Raw genomic sequence first — 17,025 nt, 5'->3', positions numbered from 1 at the left:
AAAACATGTGTTGTACAGACAGAAGCAATGAAAGGGCCCCAATGACCTTTGTTTATTTATCTATTCCTAATAAAATTTCTGTTCATGTTTCACTAACAAAAACAGAATAGATATGCATGGTTCCGATGAATACTTTTTAAAGTGTTATTAACGTTAATGTATTTGTTTATATGCTTCATAGAAGAGGTAAAAGTGAGAGAAATGATAATGAGATAGAAACTCATTTCTAGCCCAACCATAAACAGGAACATATATCTTTCATAAGTAGCTGGCACAGTGGTCTACCGGTGCCTAAGTCCTGTGAGAAATCTTATATCCCTTAAATCTGGATCTCATTTGAATGTCTCACATGTGTTGGCTTGCAGTCCTGTGATGGAAGTACCTACAGACAGTCCTTTTTCAGAGGAGCAAGCACGCCTATACTTCAGAGACATCATCCTGGGCATAGAGTACTGTAAGTACCTCAAAGTGTGTGAAAGCTTTAAGCATATTTTTGGTCATTCACTCACACCTTTTAAAGAGCTAAATGCAGTTGTCAGAATGTCTCTGCTTTGCATAATACCCCTTCATCATACACATTATGGTTGTCAAATTGTTAAAAGTTTGAAAGATACATTTTTTTTCCTTGCACCCTGCTCTTGTGAAAACAACAATATGGTTGAATTCAGTTTATTTCAATCTAAAGGAACGAAGTGTTCTTTAGATGGCCTGAGGGTTTGGCTGCTGTTGTCCTAATCAGTATTGAGCTTCTGTTTAGTGGAATGTTTTTTGTTTTTTTTTCTGAAGCCATCCTCTTTGCTGTTGTAGATCAAATTCAGTCATTTGAAGTTAATGAGTTTGTCCGTTTAAGAGACATGATGCGTGTGATTGACTGAAAGGTCAAAGAGCAGCGACAGTGCAACTGTCGCATGAGACAATGTCTGCTATACTTAGAATTAAATGATGATTCATGATCATTTGTTCACGATCATGAGTTTATTCAGTTCTGAAAGTGGTTCCCAAATCATTACTTTAGTAGTTTAATTTAAATCTTGTAACTGTTTATTTTATAAATGTTTATCATTTAAATGTTGAAAATAAGCCGTCAGAGTAGTTTCTTGCTGAGCTCTGTTACACAAGATATTTATGAATGAAATGAAAGTGGAATAAAAATGTCTTTGATGTAAATTAATCCAAAGCACGAGTATTAGACTTGTTCCAGATTACTTTAGCATGTGTTTTTAATTTGAGTATTTTTAGTGCTTCAGCATTTAATTGCAGAGGCCCTTTAAGAAGCCAAATGCTTCATGTTTCAATGAGACCTTCTCAGACGAGAAAGCAGCACTTATCCAATCAGGAAAGTGTCCGGGGCTTAGATCCAGAAGGCTGTTAAGAGACGCACTTGACTTTCAGTCCTAGATGACCGTCAGTTCGCAGACTCTGAATCCTCTTCATGCAGCAGCAATCAAACCTTAACTAATGCTGATGATTTATCTCTGAGAAATAATTATAATTATGTTATTTTACATAAATATAATTTTTTATTTTTTTCTGGGTTTTTTTGGCAGAATAAAGCAAAAATGTATTTTATTCTGAAAATTAGTGTGTTATCATACTGTAAAACTATTAAATATCAGCTGCTGGGATGGAAAGTAGTCAGTTGCATTTACTTAACCTCTATTGTGCTGCAGTTGCTGCCTAACATTCAGATTTTTAACCTTAAAACCTCACTGGCTTTTGACTCCTTACCAGATTAAAATACTGGTTAGTGACCTATTTGCTGAGGATATTCCTAATTCAGACATCGTCATACCTCATGAACTGGTGGAAGCTGATTTTCCATATGCAATGAAAATAGTTCATTAACATGTTTCCATGGGGACACCAAGCTTTCCTCCACCTTCATGGGACAGCTAACCCCGAGCTTCCTACAGGGATCTAGGAACAAAAAGCTCATCAGAAAGTTGTAGTAATAGTTTTTAAATTGAACAAATTCCCTCCTTCTTTCTTATCCCCAGTGCACTACCAGAAGATCATCCACCGGGACATTAAGCCTTCTAACTTGTTACTGGGGGACGACGGCCATGTGAAGATCGCAGACTTTGGTGTCAGCAACCAATTTGAGGGCAACGACGCTTTATTGTCCAGCACTGCTGGCACTCCAGCTTTCATGGCACCAGAGACTTTGTCAGAGAAGCGCAAGAGCTTCAGCGGGAAAGTGAGTGAACGCCAATGACTGCTAACAGGATTTTACAGCATGTTGGGCTGTGTATCCGGCCTGAGCCTAAACATGAAGATGTGAAAACGAGAACCCTGAGATTTCAGACCTCTGGTGGTCTCTTTATCCAGGAAACAAACTGTAATATGTGCTGTCTGGTATTGATATCTACAGCCAGGCTTCAGAGAGTTGATAGGTTCCATTTGATTTGATTTTCTCTTCTGTGTTCTGTCTCTGACTTTACAGTTAGATAACCTCAACTTTCCTGGAATGAGTAGGCCAATTTCCCTCACTCTAATGTAACTCAACATAATTTGCAAAACAACAATCGGTGAAATTCCTCTTGAAGGTCTATTTGTTGGTCTATTTCTGGCTGATTTTACAGACCTCAGTTTAATGCTTAAAAATACAATACAATATAATGCAATATGGTTTATAGGTTTCACTGAAGAGGGCTCCTGTGCCACAACAACTAGAATCATGAATTACCTCATTTATTTATCGCTATATGCTTTACAAAAAAATTACCTAGTTCCAGTGTTTGATGTCAGCTGTAATGGAAATTTAAATGGGGTTGGAGGACAATTTTTGGCACAACCCTGTAAACAGAATGCAATACTGAAAATACTGGAAACATAATTGGTTTCATAATGAGTGTAATGTTTCCAGCTGGTGACGGGACCGGACTGCAAGCAGGCGAGTTTAGCAGAAGTTAGAGTTGTTACCGGTGTGTCTTGGTCTTTACCAGGGCTGACCTTTGTCACCTATTCTGTTCATAACTGTTATCAACACAATTCTGGGCCGGAGGGTGTCCGATTGCACTCTTTGCTATTTGCGGATGAAGCCATCCTATTGGTTCAATTGAGCAGAGACATCCAGTAGGTACATGGCCCAGTTTGCAGCTGAGTGTGAAGCAGCCAAGTCATGAAGTTGATTTACCAGTCGAACCACATACCAACCCTGGTCACAAGCGGTGAGCAGTGATCTAAAGAATGGCACTCCGAATGCAAACGACAAAAAGGAGCTTCCTCTGAAGGGTGGCAAGGCTCATCATTAGGGACTGGGTGAGGAGCACAGTCCACCAGGGAGGAGCTCAGGGTAGAGCTGTTGCTCCTACAAGGCCTGGGGGAAGACCCACAACTCATAGGAGATATTATTTCACTCTGCCAGCATGGAAAGCATTTGATTCCAACGGAGGAATCAAAGGAGGAAATTGGATTAGAGAGAGGTCTCTGGGGATCTGCTTAGATTGTTGCCCCTGCATCTCGGTTCCAGATTAGCGGCAGAAAATTAATGGCTGGATCCATGATTTGAAAATCATTGCTCTCTTTATTTACATTTTTTCACAACATCCTTACTTTTTTTTTTCAATTAGACTAATTAATTACACAATTTCACGTACCACTATCTAATGACACTGATTTTCAGCTTGTAAGATGTCAGTTACTTGTTTTATAGTCTTCAGTTTGGGAAAATAAGCCAATAGTTTTACCAACAAAAAGACTGTAGGGACTGACATTCACACACCAGGAGTTTTTCCTAGAAGGAGTTAATCAATTAACTTTAACAACTGTCCTTTGTCGGCTTCAGGTTTTAACACCCTCTTCTTGTCCAACCTTATCCTTATTTATAAGAGACTCATGTTCCTTTCTTCAGAGGTAAAAAGGCTGGTGGATTCACTCAGAGGACCTTGCATGTCCCTAAAAGAGGAGCTCGAACAGAACATTTGATTGCAGGCAAAAAGCTATCGGGGTGCAAGAGCCATTGAAGTGCCTCTACCTGCTGTTTTTTCAGGGTTTCAGTAAATAGATTCAGACCTAGTGCTCCTCTCACTCTGATTAGTCTTACCTTGTTTCACATTGAAGTTTGGTCAAGAAATATTTCAAAGAGCTTATGAACGAGGACTGATATTTTTGTAATATGTTACTTAAATCCACTTAGTATCATTTCCACGAGTATGTCATGTATCTCATAACAAATGCTGTGGCACTGAGATGGATTGCATGGATATGGAAGGCTACTTTAATCATCCAGTATCTATTTGGGAACACAAAATGATTTCCAGTAGAGCTCCAGAAGGAGAAAGGGAGGCTGGCTGGCTGGAGGACAAAAAGCATGATGGATAGCAGCAGTGCCTCTGCTATCTGTTCACACAATTCCATCTTCAAGGCATCTGACAATGAACGCCTCCAAACAATACCCTTACCATGTCTCATAAATCACTGTAGGCTGCATCAATTCAGATTATTCTGCTTATCTTTGAGAGCAGGTGTTGGTTTCTCTGTGGTATGTTTATAAATGCGTGTTTTTTCCAATCTGTTTGCTATACATTTGCATTTAATGTCGCCATTGGTATTTTCCTAAAGGCGCTGGATGTGTGGGCCATGGGGATTACCCTCTACTGCCTCGTCTTTGGGAAGGCAAGTCTGCGCATTTTCTGTCTCTCACTCATTAATCAGCATCTGGTCCACGAATTGTATCAGTAAAGGCTGAGCTAGGTGTTAAATTTCACAGACTTCCCTGCTTGTTAACAGCACTGTGTAGCACTTCTGTGGAAACAGGATGTGTCAGCTTTTTTGTTTGATACAGCAGCGCTCTAAAGCAGTTATTAATTTGAAAGAACACCACAGGCTGATTGCTGCTAATGTAATTTGTCTTGTCTGTCTTCAGAGATACAGATCGACTCTGATATAGTAATAATTCAGTACACCTTTCCTGTGGTTTTCATTCCCTTTCTTCTGCTCCACCTGCAGTGCCCTTTTATTGACGAGTACATATTGGCTTTGCACAATAAGATAAGGACCAAGCCTGTGGAATTCCCAGAAACGTGAGTCCTTCACTCGCATTGTTGTTCTGCCTTATTAGAAAAGATGGCGGTGTTGTTTCAGCCTCTTCCACCCCACAGCTGAACCGTCTTCTTCTTTGTCGTCTTTGCAGATAGCTTTGTTCTTATTTTCATCTCAGTAACATTACAACATAAGTATGAAGGGCAGTCAGTGGAAGCACACCTTAAATGTCACCCGTCTGTGATTGAAATAAGCATGTTTAAAAGCCCCAGCAGCCTGGATACACACATGCTGCGGTGCCTCCCGGGTCTTTCTTTCAAGTAAAAGGTTGAGAAAAGCACAAGAGGTCTTCTTGGGTGAATAACAGAAAAAAAGACACATAGCAAAAGAATTGTTAGCCCGAAATAGGATAGATGGCGAGGTTTACACTGAGTGAACAAACTGAAGTAAAAAGAAATCCGAAGGAACAAGGTGTTATTTTGTTAATTATAAACTGTCCTCATTCACTGGGGTTATAGTCGTGCAGTAAAGCTCTATCATTAGATGATACCGTCCTCCCACATATAACGTAATCATGTCTACACTGTTCAATGACAGTTAGCAGCACTTCGTCGACAGCACTGTTAAGATCATTACAATACTTTTAATGTTCCGTGGCACCAATGTCACGCCGCTGTCATTATAATGATGACTGATTCTTGGTGACTTCTGCTACTGCCATAGATATTTTTTCCCTTCGTAGATCTTCATAAATGTTACTCTTATTTCATGGATGCTTTCAAACATTTTTGGAGCACTGGCTTATTTAGAAACAAATAAGACGAAATGTACCAAAAATAATCCCAAAATCAGTTGAACTCAAATTGCCACCATTTATCTAAGGTGTTTTATTCTTTTATTTAAGCATTCATTTTACCAGCCTGTTTCTTTTGGCTAACACGTTTTCAGCTGTAAAGCTACCTTTGGAATAATCACAGAGCTCTCCATAATGTTTGAGACAAAGTCACAACTTTCTTTGAGTTCTTCCTCTGCTCCTCAGTGTAAAATTCTAAATCAAACAATTCAGATGCGATTAAAGTACACATTCTCATGATGGCGTACCTGAAGGAATCTTAAAGAATGACTGTTGTCTAAACCATTTTTCCAAAGTCTGAAAGTACCCTTGTTTCAAAAAACGTACAGTAAGCACAAAGACCTCAATTGGCCCAGTTCTTAAAACTCACATCAGTCTTGTTTGGGGTAAAGTCATAAGCACCATCTCAGAGTCTTGATGAAACAAACTAAATAAAGGGATGATACATTTTGTATTTAATTTAGTCTACATATTTAAAACAAGCATAATTTTGAATTCAAGCTTTTTCAGTCTCAAATGACTAAGCAAGTTTAATCATGACACTTAAAGGTAGGGTAGGAGATCCTGGATTTTGAGTCCAGCGAAGCTGCATTTTGAAAATACACAGGAAAAAAGTCCCAACCCTTTTCTTCACTTTTCCCCCGAAGGCACGCCTCTAGAGTACATGAACGCGCACGAGCACGAAGGTGCACGAGCGCTGTTCTGACAGCAAGCATCGATCATTGCCGTATTTAGTATTTAGTATTTAGTATTTAGTTTATGCTAACTATACGTTTAATAATGCTAGGTGCTAGCCAAGCCGGCTCTAGTTTAGCTTCCTGCCAAGCTTCTGGACGCATAATTCGTTCACGGAGCAGGGTACGCGCACAGGGGGAAGGAGGGGGAGGGAGGGAGAAGCAGATTGCAGTTTGATAGACGGCATTTTCCTAGATTGTACGTCCTAGAGGCCACTAAAACTTTTCATATTTGTGTCAAAACTTTTAATTAATTGGTTGCAATGGGGGTGTGAAGAGTATTTCAAGCAATATGTAAAAAAATGCTCCAGAAAAAGATCCCCTACCCCGCCTTTAAGACAAGATAATGATCTTTTATAATATATTTTTATAAAATTTTATAATGATCCATTTTTACTTTGGTATCATTTTAAAATGACTCAGTTTAAGCAGTCTGACAGAACATGTTCACTGGTTCTGGTTTGGTTCACTGGCTTTGGAGCTTACATTACTTGTGACAGGGTGCTTATGTTTAGGAGTTAACGAGGCTGGTAAATTCTGTTTGATGAAGTGCAACTTCCATCTGTTTTAATGAAGCGTGGGCAATAATTATGTCTGCCTTATGTGCGGTTAATGGTTTAATCATCCTACCTGGTTTGAAAGGGGATGTGGCTGAGTTTGGTGTCCATGTTCTAGTCATGGTAATGAGTGTACAAATGATCTGGTCTCTAAGTTATTTGATCAAATTACTATCTTGTGGTTTTTCTGAAGACCGAAGATCAGTGAAGAGCTGCAAACTCTGATCTTGCGGATGCTGGATAAGAACCCAGACACGAGGATCACCATGCCCGAGATCAAGGTAACGCAAAGATGAACCACTGCGTTAGACAGCTGTTATTCACAATGACACAGTTCACACCAAACACAGCTTCTGGTTTTTAAGACTCAACTACGTAGGGCTCCTTAGGCAGGCTGTGTTTCTTTAGGGGCATGATAAAACCTGTTTGTGGCTAAAACTGCTTTAAGGGAGCTGGGAGAGCTCGGGACCAGCCATGGACACATGACATACCCCACTCCTCTCCATGTTTCCACGACACAATCTAATCATGTGCCGCTGAGTCATTTTCTCACCAGAGACCCTGTTTGTGTTTATGGAAAAGAGATGAGGCTGTCAGGCATCATGTCTTATGCACAAACACTCAAATGCTCACACACACTAAAGTCAAAAGAACATTAAGAGATAAGAAAGGATTGCGGAGATGTTGGTCACATCTCTTTTAGTAATCAACAAATGGTTGCAAATTTGAAGATAAATCCCCGTTTGTATTCATGTTATAAGAGTTGCATTGCATAGTTATTTCAGTGCATTATCATATTTATTTTCTAAACACGTTTTGTACTTTTTTTTTTTAGCTTTGTATTCATGTTTTTGTAAGAAAAATTAAAACTGTAGACTTGAAACTTTCTCAGCGTAACGCATACACGTTTTTGAATGACAATGCAGAGACTTTTTTTTTTTATTGCTATTCTAGTAATGAAATAGGAAAGCTATTTCAAGAAATTCTGAAGCCATTTGTGAAAATAAGACGTGCATCCATTTCCAGGACTGGAAAATGTCCATCTTCATTAGGAAAGAAAGCACTAGAGCTGTAAGCAACAGCCAAAGGAGGTTCCTTGAAGCCGCCAAGTCAGACAAGAACACTCTTTTACACAGAACATAGCGAAAGATAAGGTAAAGGACAGACAACCCTTACTTTGTTGAAACCACAGTGGAAGACGGCAAGATGGGTATGATTTGTAATATTATTATGCTGTGTGTCATGTCTGTCAGCCAACTCGTGGCATGAATTCGTTAGTATAAAATTCCCGTTTCTAGAAAAGTGACTAACATAGATGCACCTGTCACAAGCCACTGTTCAACTTTTCAATTTGGGTTTCCTCTTTAGCATAACTGTAATTAAGCTTGATGGCTGCGTGGCTGATAGAAAATGCTCACGTATTAAACCTCTGACTAAGATGCAAACCATGACTGCAAATCACAGAATTATGAAGGAGGAATTTAAGTTTTTGCAGAATCTCTGGATAATATGCGATGTTATAAAAGTGCCCTGTGACATTCCTTCCGGTCTGTTTAGATGGATCAGTGGGTGACCCAGGGAGGCACTGACCCGTTGCCCCTGGAGGAGGAGCACTGCTCTGTGGTGGAGGTGACAGAGGAGGACATCCAGAACTCAGTCAAGTTCGTCCCCAGCCTATCTGCTGTGGTAAGAAGCACCCTCCATTCATTAAGCACTTCTCTGGTGAATTTATGCGTTCAACAGCACTTAGAGTGGTTGCTCCTAAACAATCACAATCACATTAACTGTGCTTGTAACAAAAAGACACGATACCGCGTTCACGTCACAGAGGACATGGTAGTAGAAAGGGACAAACCCAGTGAAACCCCACTACATTCGCTAATTATGGGAATCCAGGAATCCAAGTGTATTAAGTGTAACTGCAAGCGTCATTTAAGCTACTTTGTCCCAGTATAGATGCACAGGACTGGAATGATTTGATTTATTAATCAAGGTATGCTCGACTCCACTACGATAGGATGCAATATGCCTCTACAGAGCTTGTTGGTATTGTGCTTTTTCCAGTTAAAATTATAGGGATTTTTCTGGGTGATGTTACGTCATGGAATAAATCAGCAAAGTGTTACCACGTCAGACAGGTGTGCACATTTTGTGTGCTCTGTGCGGTTAGTTTTTTTTTCTTTGATCTGTTTTGATTCGTACAAATGAGGTGCACACTATCCCATGTGATTTTCTGTTATCAGTTTCTTCTTCTTCATCTGAATACCAACTTCTTCTGTTACTTTTGGGTCAAAGCCCAGGGCGGGAACTGTGGAGAATGTGCTTAACTCCTAGGGCAAGCTCCCATTGAACATGCAGGAGCAGTTCATCTTTCAACCACATTTCCCGGGTGTGTTCGTCCAACTCTAAATTTTTACCCGTTTTAAAAGTACATTTGCTGGAAACCAGTAAATAGGCATTTTTGCAGAATAAGCATTTCTAACATTCTATTCCCGCTTTCATGTTAATCATGTCAATAAAAGCTGAGAATGGCATCAGTCAGCTAACATGACACTGAGAATAGACAAAAATGAATTCTTTGGGGTGTCAAAAATTAAGTAATTGTTTTCCCCAAAAAATGTAAGAGTCATCAAAGATTTCAAACACAGATGTCTAAACATTGCAATAAGCATTGATTCACAAAGATGACATCAGTATATATGACTTCCCTGCCAATTGTCTAAGCTAAGCTAATCGTGTAAGCTAAGAGAGCATCATCTCCCTCACTCTGGAATGTTATCCTGTGTGAATTTCCTGCCGTTTTCCATCAGGATACTGTATTTAGACACTAGATACTGTATGAGCCTGTGTATTATCCAGCTACTGCAACTTTAAACTCTGATTTTTGCAGTGTTTACATGCAAAGCTTTACATAAAACATGTTATTTAACATGCATTCATTTTCCTGGCTGACGCTCTGAAATATGACTTTTCGCCCAATTATTTCTGAATGAAACCTTTTACATTTTTGATACGTACGTTATCTCTTTTCCATCAACACAACACTCTCTTAAACTCGGTCATTCTGGTTTGCTCTCAACCCTCCACTTGCTTCACAGAACTACAGGCTCGAGGCAAAAAAAAGAATAAGAAAGGAAAGGAAAAAAAGAGGCCATTAGCACATCTTTGTTACCATCCAGTGTTTGTGGGTGTTTCAGATCTTGGTGAAAGCGATGCTGAGGAAACGCTCCTTCAGTAACCCCTTCGAGTGCCCAAGTAGGCGAGAGGAGAGGTCCATGTCTGCGCCTGGCAGCCTGCTCATGTAAGCACGCACAGTTCAGCCTGTCACCATGCCCTCATCTCTCTTACATAATTAATGCTTGCATATCCCATCCACGAGGACCAGACTACACAATCCTACTGCCGATTTTGCTTAAGATTCTGACGGAGATCTGTACCTCACACCCGTCTCCTCTTTCAGTTTTATCAGGTTAACTTGCACTCATTCTTACTGCAGAAGCTGCAGCTTTGTGTTGCCATAGCACCATAATTCAGTTCTTATAAGTGTTTCTTTATGTGTTGCTTTCAAAACTAGAAGGATTCAGATTAGTACAGTATGATATGGAATAGCTCATGCTTCGGGCTGACCTTGGATTTCCTGTTACATGGATTGAAAACATCACCTGGGGAAATGGCTAATCGCCTCATCCCATCATGCAATTTCAACATATACAGCAAGGAACAAACTGGAGCATCTATAGCTTTGGTAGTAGGGGTACCCCTGGTAGTAGGGGGTAGCAGTATGCAACATTATTTGTTAGCTGTCCAGGAGGCTTTGTCATGAAGATGGACTGCTGTTGTGCTGAATGTGGAGTAGACTTTAATCCACCATTGTGATGGGTTTATTAGACGATACATCCTCTATCTAAGCCTAGGCTTCCCCTGCTACACTTGAGGCTGTCTGATAGCTTGTATTTAAGGTGAATGTGTATTCAGAGGATGTGTTTGAAATTTAAAATAATACTGCCACCTGCTGGTTTAAAAAAAAAAAAAAGGGAGTTCTTCTACAATTAGGTTCTCCTCTGAAGCCATGAACTGGAATGTTGAGTGTTTACAGATGCTGTCTAAGAACATTTAGTGCTTCATAATGTGAGACTTAATTATTATGCGTAGTTGAGTCCATTATCAAGACACCTGGAGGAACTGAGAGCCTTGAAAGCCTTGCGTTTAAAGCTTTCAGTCCCAGAATTTCTGGTGGAACATATCAATGTCTGAGGGAAAAAAAACACAATTTCCAGTCGGGGTGAATGAAAAAAGAACGGCAGGCTGAGTCATGCCTTGGTTGCAAGCTAGTATTGTCCTGTAGCATGACGACACATTTCATGTGGTGGCCTTTTATATTTATGCTCGTAAAGCACACATTCTTCAGTGTATTTTGAAGTTTGTAGTGAAGACTGTAAATATATATAAGTGTATGTGGTTTCCAAGTCCAAAGAGGGCCTTCATTTTGAGAAACATGATGCTCTTTGAAAGGAAACATCAGAAAGCATCTTTTTCTTGTCCCAAGATGAGTTTACAACCCCAATTCCAAGGAAGGCTGTGTAAAAAGAACATAAGCAAAGACAAAGCAGTGATTGTAAATGTCCTAAACCAATTATTTTCTTCACAATAGAACATAGAAAACATCAAATGTTGAAAGTGAGACATTTTACTCTTTCATGACGTAATATATTTTGTGACAAAAAAAAAATTGGATTATTACATTGCTTGATTAGCAGCCTGATCACATATATTAAATTAATGAATGCTGACATTAAGTACCCCCATGTAGAGTAGGTGGGTCATCTGCACCTGCATGTTTCCGCCATCTCATTTGTGAATTCTCCATCTTTTCTCCCCACTTTGCTGCAGGGACTCGTGGCCTTTCCGGCCCTCTTTAAAACTCCACCCCTCACACAGGTTTGTGCAAAGCAATCTGGCGTTCTGTCTGTCCAACATCTTCCAGCTCATCATCATCTTAGACCCTCACGACTTGCTTATCTCTATTATGAGAAATGATTGAGCCTCTTCCTTGATCTCATCTCAGAGATGTTGTTATCTCCCTTGCTGCTGTCATTTGAATGCAGTTTTACAGTGGCGCTTTTCACACAGAAGACACCCTCACTTTGACTTTGCTTTGCCCGTTTGCCCGTGCAGCAAACAAAGCCAACGTATTGCTGCTCCAGCCTGTGTCTACATGTGACGATGCTCTCCAATCGACACTAGAAACCCTGCTTGTTTCTAGTGTAGCATGTCTTGCTAATCGGAGAGTCGACGCTCCCATTCACACAGGTGTTGATTCAGCTCTGTGACTACCTGTGTAATGTGCTGTGTGAAAGGAGCTACTGATAAAGCACCCTGTGTGTTTTTAACATTCATCAACAAAAAAAGGGGGAAAGAGCTTCTAAGCCTAATTCTGTGACCATTTAGCTCTCCACCCTCACTGCGGCTGATCAGAACAGCTTAAAACAACTGCTGGTATTGATTACTTTATCTCTCTTTGTTGATTGTTTTAGAAAGAGCAGCATGGGCGATGGACCCAGAGAAGGAGAGCTGGAGGACCTGCATGAAGACGAGCCCTCCTCTTGAGTGTCAGCGACCCCACCCTCAGGGGAACAGGGCTTTATCAGCTTTACATCCCTTTGCTCGAACCACTGTGCGCCCACGCCTTCGTTCCCACAATACAAACGTTTATTCGATATGCTTACATTTTAAAAGCCAAAAAACTTTCAAAGCTGAAGTGTTGCTTGTGTAAAAAGTCAGATGCTCAGGCATGCTTTTCTTTTTGCCTCAGAAGACACTTTTGTACCCCAGTTCATCCTGTTCTCCATCTACACTGTGGAGCTTCTGGGCCCTTAGTTTGTCTTAACCGCTCACCTATTTACTGTTGAGACTGGCAGGTTCAACGGCTGCCAAAGACGACAAGTCTTTGGATTCTTACTCGTTCAGATTATTGTTTTCGGGAAAAGACGTTTGTCAGCTGGCATTGCACAGCAATGTGAAAAAAAACAACCTTTTTTTACTTCTATGCATGGTGAATAATTGCACGTCGTCGTCCGACTGTCTTGAGCCACCTGTCAATCACAAGGAGAAGAAACCTCTTTTCATTACTCATCTCACTGATTTCAGCATGTACATGACTCTGTTTTGTCTCCTCAGTGAACCTACAGGGCTTTAGATTTCTTATAAGAGATCAGTCATTTAAAATATTGTGCATAGATGTCTTTAGGTGTCTTCTGTGTTATTATGGCTGCCCTTTTCTCATATTTGTGCTATTAGGAACTTAAACTATAAAACTGGGTATTAAAGGTTGAATTCCCTCCCGTGCTGCCTTCGTGGACCTCGAGTGGCAGAGCCTCTCTGTGGGAGGGAAAGCAGTCCGGCTGTCTGAAGGGGACGATGGCTTTGCTCTGATCCTACACATTTCAGTGCTACTCTCCCCGTTGAGTGATGTGTGTTATTTCATGCTTCTTCTGTTAAGCTGTGCATCTCTAACTCTTCCCCTTCCCCTTTTCTATTTTATTTTATGTTGGATTTTAAAGGAAGTTGGAATGTTTTAAAGTAAATTTTGTTGGAATGGCGAGGGTAATTCTCTACACTTAAAATAATGACAGTTCTGCTTTTGAACATGCGATCAAACAACATTTTTGGATGCAGTTTAAAAGCGCAAGTAATCCGTGTCCAAACGAAGTCGTTTAGGGCTCGGGAAAGGTTTTTCAAGGGGCTAGGGTACATTTACATTTTTCCGTCAGCGTTCTTTTGTGGGATTGATTGATTGTCAGGTCAGCTCACAGTTAATTGTTCTGGCGTGCACAGTGAGTCATTTAGGCTGTGAAAAGTCCTCGTGCTAAGGACAGTGGTCATGTGAAAGGATTCACCCAAAGGGGAAAAAAAAAGATTTTTCCTTTACAAAGCTCGTGATATCCTGTGTACGGGATATCTAGCTCTTAGTTACAAGTTGACAACTTGCAGAAAAAAAAAATTCATCAGTAGATCATTTGGTGCGCACTTTGCAATCCATGTTGCATCTCAGTTTGTATCCATGGCAACATTATTCTCCCTTTTTCTTGGAGAGGTTTACACGTGTTCATAAAAATGAAGACTTTTTATGTAACATTTTTTTAAATATTTAAATATGATACATGTCTACGATATCATATCATGCAGAACCATGACATTTGTACTCATTTGCAATCATTGATGACTTTAAGCTTGAGTTTTTTTAAATCATATGATGGAAAGTCTGCTGAAAGACAGTTTCCATGCACATACGTTTACCTTTATTGTAACTGAAATAGTTTTTACCACAAACATGAAAACTGCTAATTGTTTTTTGAATTTGAGATTTGTTGCTGTTGTGCTATAAAGTGATCAATCTATCAGTTTCTTTTTAAGAAAGTTGGGGTTGGGCTTGAAAAAGCTAATACTGCTGGGCAGTTTGCAAAAGAAGGGAATCATGACATTTAACTTCACATTTCTCTCCACTTTATCGCAGACCCAAACTAAACTGCAAAGCTGACCTTTTTAAAATTTCAAATAAACTATGTTAATTCGAGAGATGGGTGGGGCTAACGCTGTGGAATCACAAGAGCTGACATCATAGCTGAATAAAGGAGAGAAGTATTTTTATTAAAAAGGAATATGGAATACAATAAATGTTATTGTGATTTGAGTCCATTCTTTGTCATACAGGACAGTTTGAATTAAAAACAGGCAAGGATGCGGTTTATTTGTTCTCTCCTGACTAGAATCAGCTGGAAAAGATCTGTGCCACGGCAGCAGATTGGACTTGGATAGATGTTTCACGCACCTCGATTTTGATTCTTTCTTCTTTTGGCCGCATCACCCCAGTGAGTGAGAGGCATGATTAAGCTCGGGCTGCAAACAAACACGCTTCCTTTTCCACTTCAGTGGCGTCCCCTGTGTGGCTAATTAGAGACATGGCGTGCGGCCCTATGCTTTTCCTCCATTAGTCTTGACCTCAGGACTCTGCAGAGAGGGATGAAAATGAAGCCCAGAGGACAGACGGTTGCAGAATGGGACAGAATTTTACATGTATTGTTTAGCTCTGGTGTGTTGAGGTTTATACACAAAGGGGCATGGAATTATAAATGCTGCTTATATTGGAGATTCAACATTATTATCATGCGAGTATTGGAGAATGTAAAGCTTTGCATCTGCTGTTTTTAGCTGGCTAGGGGTTGGAATAACATGTCACCCTACTGGGTGGCCTTCAGTGAAGGGCTGTTTAAACCAAAAAGTGTGACCTGCTGTGATGTACCTGCCATATATATTAACTTAAAACCTGTTTGAACTCTTACAACATTCATTGAGAATTATTTTTAAATGTAGTTGCTGCACTTGTGCAGACATTTGTCGGTATGAGGAGTGCGTTATTCTTCCTTTCTTGATTTCCAACACATAATTGGCTCGTTGCTGTCGGAGCACTCGGGCCACTCTTTCTTTGTTGTATAATTTAGTTTTTCAAATTAAAGTGAAACACTGCTTAAATTTGAATATTTGCACTCTTTTTCTCACATATGAAGATCGTGACTGCATTTAGCACTGCTGGCAGCCATGAAACAATGTACAAGTAGTCAGAAAGGGAAAAGCTGTGGCTCACCAGTAAAAGACCATATTTACTGTGCTTTTTGACTGTGCTCGAGCTGCATGTCACAGCATTACTAATTGCTTTTTGCGGATCTTTACGAAGAACTACGAAAGGCTGTTTGAAAATGTATGAACGACGGAAATTTTAAAATTTTACTGCTATAAAAGGTGCATAAAGCTGAAACACTGAGAAGGGCTCAGAAAACCGAAACAGCCAGAAGAGGCAGTGTTGTGCTTGGGATCTTCCTGGGAGATGCAGTGATGGATAATCACTACCTGCCCTCAAATCTTTGAACCTCTACAGCTTTGACACCCATACTGTAGCTTCCACAGGAAGAATTGGGTGAAATGACTCTTTATGGTACATTGTTTATTTGTTTTAGTTCACCTAAAATATTGGTTCTGATTTCATTCACCAGATTGTTAAATGCAAGAAGCTTCCACGTCTCATGTGAGATAAGAAAGATGGAACTTTTCTTTGCAAGGAATTAATAATAATTTTTTAAATATTATTTATATGTAGCACATATTAAATTCCGGTGGCCATAAATCTGGAATGCCACACCATTAATTCTTGGAGCAAACCTCAATGTGTAAAAGTCTCAGGCTGGTGATTTTCCATCACTTTTCGTTTGCTGCAGATCTATTGATTTAATACACAATAAAGGCTCAAATGTACATCATGGCACAACCTCCACTGAGCCTTTACTCTACGCTCTGTAGCTTTGTGTAATTTCTACAGTGAAACCGGAGGAGGAAGCATCACTGGGTGCAGTTTTGCTAAATAACTCATTTTATCAGCATTTCAGGTCATAATTGCATCCAAAAGAAGAGGGCTGTGGGATTGTGTACAGAATCTGAAGTCAGGGAGTCTTTGATCACTGCTGTGCATATTGTGTTTCTGTTCTGATGTGTGTGTGTGTGTGTGTGTGTGTGTGTGTGTGTGTGTGTGTGTGTGTGTGTGTGTGTGTGTGTGTGTGTGTGTGTGTGTGTGTGTCAAAGGTGCCTGCTGTCTCTGTGTTTCTGGATGTCTGTCTCATGTCGTCTTGTGGAGATTTCTGAATGTACTCGCTCGCCTGTGGCAAGTTGCTAAAACCGAAGCATGGCACATCCCTATGGAATACAGTTGTTACAATGTAAATATGTACCAATATAAATAAGCTATTTTTTGCATGCTTTTTGTATTCCTGAACATTATCGAAGACAATAAAGAGAAAATCTGAAAACTTTTGGCGTGATTGTGACTGTTTTAGAACAGCAAAAAAGCAAT

At 40.0% G+C, this 17,025-nt stretch overlaps 1 protein-coding gene across 2 annotated transcripts in view; it reads left to right on the top strand.

The window, feature by feature from the left end:
- camkk1a (calcium/calmodulin-dependent protein kinase kinase 1, alpha a) overlaps window positions 1-16,982 on the top strand; it is a 68,681-nt gene extending 51,699 nt beyond the window's left edge. The window contains exons 9-17 of one of the 2 annotated variants that reach the window (XM_075486435.1): window positions 366-454; window positions 1,998-2,197; window positions 4,564-4,617; window positions 4,951-5,024; window positions 7,321-7,408; window positions 8,685-8,813; window positions 10,325-10,428; window positions 12,018-12,065; window positions 12,662-16,982. In XM_075486435.1, the coding sequence (XP_075342550.1) occupies window positions 366-454; window positions 1,998-2,197; window positions 4,564-4,617; window positions 4,951-5,024; window positions 7,321-7,408; window positions 8,685-8,813; window positions 10,325-10,428; window positions 12,018-12,065; window positions 12,662-12,734 (859 nt within the window). In that variant the 3' untranslated portion in view covers window positions 12,735-16,982. The remainder of the gene's footprint in view (window positions 1-365; window positions 455-1,997; window positions 2,198-4,563; window positions 4,618-4,950; window positions 5,025-7,320; window positions 7,409-8,684; window positions 8,814-10,324; window positions 10,429-12,017; window positions 12,066-12,661) is intronic. The other variant, XM_075486436.1, reaches the window with a different exon arrangement.
- The last annotated feature ends 43 nt before the right edge of the window (window positions 16,983-17,025 follow it).

The sequence above is a fragment of the Odontesthes bonariensis genome, chromosome 16 (assembly GCF_027942865.1).
Source record: "Odontesthes bonariensis isolate fOdoBon6 chromosome 16, fOdoBon6.hap1, whole genome shotgun sequence".
In the NCBI taxonomy this organism is placed as follows: Eukaryota; Metazoa; Chordata; class Actinopteri; order Atheriniformes; family Atherinopsidae; genus Odontesthes; species Odontesthes bonariensis.
This window is presented reverse-complemented; position numbering and strand designations above follow the sequence as displayed.